General features: G+C 49.9%; 1 protein-coding gene across 1 annotated transcript in view; it reads left to right on the top strand.

Moving 5' to 3' along the window:
* The first annotated feature begins 3,761 nt into the window (after positions 1–3,761).
* GPM6A (glycoprotein M6A) overlaps positions 3,762–6,000 on the top strand; it is a 358,838-nt gene continuing 356,599 nt past the window's right edge. The window contains exon 1 of the mRNA XM_058719904.1: positions 3,762–3,970. Within this exon, the coding sequence (XP_058575887.1) occupies positions 3,967–3,970 (4 nt within the window). The 5' untranslated portion in view covers positions 3,762–3,966. The remainder of the gene's footprint in view (positions 3,971–6,000) is intronic.

Here is a 6,000-nt window from a genome sequence, read left to right as displayed (position 1 = left end):
ATATGCTTGGGGTATAATTGCCAACATATACTTGGGCATTAAAGATAAAGGCAGTTTGCAAAGGAATTTTTATGGGTTTAAGGAGACTCACAGGATCCTGAAAGGGGGGGTGGTGGTCAGGAAAATGTTAAGCCAGGATTCCCCTTTGCCCCCAGCAAAGTGTCATCATCGAGGCAGCTGAGCTCCTGGAGGGAGGTCACTCTGCCTGTTTCAAGGACTTGCCAATGGGCTGTAAGCCGGCCATACGGGAATTTAAATTTTCACTTGTCATTGTTTCCCACATCACCGTGGCAAGCACTTAAACCCCCCTTACATCTTGGTGAGGGTGATATTAGGGCTCTAGGAAACGGAGTCTATAGGTTTCTGGAGGTTAGACTATAGATAAGATTGCCTTCCTCTTACAGTTTACTAGGTTATCCGCAAACTGAAGGAGACTCCTGTCCTGCATGACCATGATCTTTATCAGTCAATCATTTGTTTTCCTTCCTTTCTCCGGTCCTTGGGGAGCCAGGAGTGCCCGAGGAATACCACACATATCCCACCTGGGGTGGTGGTGCTGTTAGCTTGTGCTTGGCCCTCAGCTTGCCTTATGGTCCCTCATCTGTCATACTTGTTTTATAGGTGAAAAAATGACCTTTCCTAACCTTACACCTACTAGATACTGCCTTATCTTCTCCTTCCCTGATGAGCTGTGAGTAGGTTATCAACAGTATTTTCCTACTTCCCACTTTCTCATTACTTACTCTCTAATTTCTCTCCTCCTCATCTCGGACAATACTCTTGCTAATTGTTGGAGAAGGTCATCAGTTGAATGGGGAGGTAGACTTAGACAGTTGAGGGGCTCCTCACCCCCTCCCCTCCCCATCCTTGGACTGTGCATTCTGTCCACTGCATTAGGAGCCTCTTCAAGGACGCAGCTTTGAGAGAGCAACGTGTTGAGACTCTCTGGATGGCAGATGTGACCGAACCTCATTAAGCTCTCTGCATAAACTCTTGAGGTTCTCGTGGGTGGGTCAGTGCGAGGATCTATTTGCCTGTGCCCACCCAAGACAAGCCTCCTACACACATCCCCTTACATATTCAACCTGCCACCTGCCCATCTGGACTGGTCTGCCTTTCTTCATCCCTCCCTGCCTCCGTGTCCAGGGGCCAGTTTCAAATTTCACTTGGGGAGCACCCCACGTTATGCTAACTCAACGCCAATGTTTCCCCAGTGACCTCACAACTGCCAAATCCAAAGAGAACTTTCCAGTCCCCATCCTATTGGCTTTGTCTGTGATAGCTGATCTAGCTGACCACTCCGTCGTTCCTCACAGAACCTTCTCTGGGTCCTTCCCCTAGCCGAAGAGCATTCTTTGGCCTTCCTGTTTGTGGACTCCTTGCCTACAGCTGTTAAATGTTTGTGTGTTTCCATTTCCCACTGTTGATGTTCTTTTTCTTTCAATTCTGCATTCTCCCTAAAGGAATCAAACCGTGATGATGTTGGAAAGGTATCTGAGACAAAATGCTCCACGCATGACCAGCAGTTGTTCTCTGCCCAGATCAAACCTTCGTATTTGCCTAATATGTAATGAAGCCTCTCCACTCACCTCAGAATTTAGCTAACGCCTCAATTTTGAGTAGAGTGGCTGATAAGAAGCTTCATGTTCTAAAAAAGGTAGTGCTAGTCCCATCCTCACAGGACTTGTGAAGAGGTGACCCAGGCAGTGGGGCTGGAAATGAGGGAGGAGGAGAGAGATAGTTTGGAGACTTGATGGACAGTCAGGTGTGTGGCATGAGAAAGCAGAAATGCTGAAGAATTGGTGATATGATTAGAACGTAGAAACTGAGACAATGCATTACTCAACATTCCCATTTATAAATTATGTAATTTATAATCTGTTAAATCTTGGGGGAGAAAATGGTTTTTCTATACCTGAGATTCAGGATATTGCTGCCCATTTTTATGGTCACTGTAAGACAGATTACTTAAACATCAAAAAATTTTCTATATTCACTGATAATCAGCCAAAAGAGAGACAGCATCATGATTTAGATGGCAGTATATAGCAGCTGATATTTTTAGTGTTTTCAAAATTCTTATAAGTCACTGTGCGTGTCTGAAATATTTATAGATTATACTCAGTGCCGGAAGATACCACCGTCTTTTTCAAGCATGTAGCAATCCTCATCAATCTGAGAGATAGTGTGGTGAACTGGTTAAGATCCTGGGCTCTGGAGCATTTCCGCTGAGGTTTGAATCTCATCTTCTTGTTTATTACCCATGTGAATTTGGACAGGTGATTTTTTTCTTTATAGCTCAGTCTCATCCGGAAAGTGGGAATGATAGTATCTCCCTTATAAGTTTGTTGTGAGAATTATGTGAATTAATATAAGGCCCTTAGAACAGTGCCCTGCATTTCGTAAGTTGTACTTAATTTGTTACTGTTGTAATTTCATATTTCAGTGTCATGATACAATGCCACCGGGAAATCTAATTGTTTAGAATTGTGCTATCTTGAAATAGGTCCTTGGGAAGTGGTGGCTGGTTATCTGTGGTGATTCAAAAGCTGAGTTTAGGAATTAATCTCCATACATTCATCATTTATCTTGATTGAACCCATGTATAAGTTATGCTTTGCTGCAATCACAGTTCATGAGATTCCATTTCCAGAACCGTGATGCATTTCTGAATGGAGTGCTGAACGCTTACAACTTCTATCGATCACTTCCTTTCCCCTCCCACAAGAATAACTTTCTATTCCCATTTAACTGAAATGCATTTCCAACATGCTTCCAGGAGCATACCTCTTCCATTATGTGAGAAACAGCTGTGCAAATGTTTCTATGCTGTTGTAAATATATGCTCTGCATTTCTGTATTTCTGCTAAACATAATGTTCTTTACTTTTCATATCACGTCTTCTGCATTAGATAGCCATGCTCCTCAGGGGTAGTAACCGTGTCCACTTTGTTTTTTACTTCCACTTGTTCGCCGCATAGATTTGTATGCTTTAGGCTAAGCAAGAAGCTTAAGACACTTTGGGGACGGATTTGCTGAAATTAACTTCTCCAGTCTGAATCCTGAAAGAACTAGGCCATTATAATTACATAATTTTTTTTTTTTTAAACTTGAAGAGACCTTAGAGATCAGGTTTTCCAGATCCTTCGTTTTACAAATTAGGAAACTGAGTCCCAGTATATCCGTGGTAGAGCCAGAATCACAATCCATTCTTCCAGGCTGATAAGCCCAGTGCTGTTTCTGCAGCGTCAGCTCCCTCTTGGATTGAGTCATTTATTTTCCAGGTGACTTCTGCATATTATGGTGTGTGGAGGGGGGGGGGGAGGGGAGGGGGTAGGGGACTGGCTTTTAGGTCTTTGGAGCCTTGCCAGGTTACAGAAACCAACATACATAGCACAGAAGAAGGAAGAGAGACCTAATATAAATTAAAAGGGGGAATTTCTCTCTTCCTCGTCTTCAGTAATATCGTTATCAAGGGAAAAATGGCATACTTAAGAGAAGATCTTAGGGAATGCGAAATCATCGTAACCAATCTGTCTCTTCTGGAATGATCTCTTCAGAACCTGCACGTTAGGGGTGATTATTTTGGCCAGAGGGTCCTTGCCCGGGTTGGGGGGGGGTGTGGGGTGGGAGACAATGCGTGTGTCTGTGGTGTGTAGTTCCCATTTGGGGGGAGGCGTCTGCACGTGGCTGGCTGCGGAGCGAAAGGGGGCGGGGTGGGGGGCGCGGGGAGGAGAGCGCGCGCGAAGGGCCGGGCAGTAGCCATTAGCCCGAGGAGGCAGGTGGGGAGCGGGAGGGGTCTGCGCGTCCTCCGAGGTGCCGGGAGCCCCGAGAGCCGCTCGGCCGGAGGGGGGAGGCCGCCACTCGCCGCGGCGCCGGGAGCTGAGGAGCGGCCAGAAGAACTTGGTGGCTCGCGCTCGTCTGGGGACGTTGGTCCGGGGCCGCGGGGCAGCTGGACGTCGGGCCATGGGTGAGTGCGCGGGCGGGGGCGCCCCAGCGCGGGGCCTCGGGGGCGGGGTGGCACCGCCGGGAGAGTAGGTGTGGGGTCGGCCTCCGCGTGTGTCTCGGGACTTGCCCCCCCCCCCCCCACCGGGCGCGGGGCGGTGGGGACGCGGTGGCACCCGGTGGGGTGGAGGGGGGGGCGCGGAGGTGGCGAGCGCGCGGGGACCGCGGCCCGGGGACGCCGCGGAGGAGGGCGGCCGGGGGAGCCGGGGTTCAGGGGGGACTGACGTGCGCACGTGTCCCCGCGCTGCCGCCTGCCCTTCGGGGAGCCAGTGGAGTCGGGGCGCGAGAAACGCAAACTTCGCACAACTTCCCTTCGCTCGGGTTCCCGTCCGGGCGCCGCCGGCGCGGGGCGAGGTCGGGGACACCTTCTGGTCCCCTCTCAGCTGAGCGCCGGCCTTGCACAAAAGGTCTGCGGCCGAGGCTGAAGGCGGACTCTCCCCTCCACCCCAGCGGGGCAGACGGCGTGGTCGAGGGGGCGTCCAGACCCGCTCGGGTGGCCTGCCTGTGCACTGCGCGCAGCTCCGCTCCGCTCGAGTCCCTGGACGGGGTCCATTCCTCCAGAGTTTGGCGGCGGCGGCGGCGGCGGCGGCTTGGACCGGCCCCAGGAATGCGGTCGGGTGGGGTGGAGGGGTTGCGAGAGCCCGGTGCGACACAGGCCTTGCGGACCCGGCGCGAGGAGGTTGGTTCCACGGGGAGAGTTCTCCGAGGTGCGAGGGAGGAGCCGGGGAGGAGGAGCCTCCCGGCTGCGGTGTGCTGGGCTCGGGGCGCCCAGCGTCGGGCCGTGCGGCTTCTCCGGGTTACTGATTAGCGACCCGCCGGCACTCGGGGTTACTGGTCAACGCCAGCACACTTTCTTCTCGTCCAAGTCCAGTGCGCGCCCCTCCCCCAGCCTCTCCCTTGTCCTTTGTTGTAAAGGATTTTTTTTTTTCCCACCCCCCAGAGTAAAGGAGGCTTTGGGATAGACGTGCTCGGGTTGAAATTCCTAAGTTCCCACAGGCTCAAGGGTTAGGGGATGCTTTGACTGCTAATCGGTGCAGTTTATAGACGCTGGCCAATTCAGGAGAAAGGAAAAAAGAGAAAGCTGAGGACAGTTTTGCCTGTGAATGTTAATTGTGGTCAAGACATTCACAGTCTTTTCTCGCTTGACCCGGAAGTCTTAGACCCATTTTCAGGGCCTTTGAAAAATAAAGCAGTGTTGCAAATGATCTCCAGAATGGACTGGCTTTAAAAGCTTTCTGAAATTGAAGGACTATTTCCAAGTTAAGAAGGAAAGATAAAACACTTTCCCAAGTGGGGCAGAAAGTATTTAAGGCTTGGTCTTCCTTCCTGTCTTTCGTTGTGCATAGGAATATAAACTCTTGTTAGAATAACCGCGGAGGAGAAAAGCTCTCAAAAATGGAAAGCCAAAGTAATTGACTTAGTGTAATTTACTCATTTACCCTACTGAAAGCACTAAGATGCTGTTTGTAACCAACATTCTCCAGAATGTTCTCTAGAAGGAATGAACTTGTTTACCGTGTAACCTTAAGCTTGAGTGGGCTGCCTACCCAAGGATAAGGTGCTCTTGATTTTAAGCTAATTGTTTCTCTACTATTTGCATACTATAATGAACACAGTTGGTCCTGGAGTTTGCTTCAATGCCCTTGGATAAATTAGGCTTGATCCCACATATGGGAAGGTGTTATCAAGGAAAGGAGTTAGAGCTAACACCTGAGCCCTTAGGCTAATCCTGAGCTTGGTCTCTAACCCTTATGAGTTCTCTTTCCTATCTGGAATCTGACAGATGCCTAAAATTTGTCTCCGCCTCCTTCTACCATTACATTTTTCTTACTGAAATTGTGGTCCCGAGAAATTCCTGTTGATGTCAGATGGCCAGTAAGAGAGAGTGGGTAGAGGAAGCAAGTGAGAACCCAGGGGTCAGGGAGTAGAGACAGAACAGGTATGTAGCAATGGGGAGTGAGATCAAGATGCCAGGACTCAGGACAATGACCCAGA

This window comes from Neofelis nebulosa, chromosome 3, assembly GCF_028018385.1.
Source record: "Neofelis nebulosa isolate mNeoNeb1 chromosome 3, mNeoNeb1.pri, whole genome shotgun sequence".
Classification (NCBI taxonomy): domain Eukaryota; kingdom Metazoa; phylum Chordata; class Mammalia; order Carnivora; family Felidae; genus Neofelis; species Neofelis nebulosa.
The sequence above is the reverse complement of the archived record's forward strand: the minus strand, read 5'-3'. Positions and strand labels throughout refer to the sequence as shown.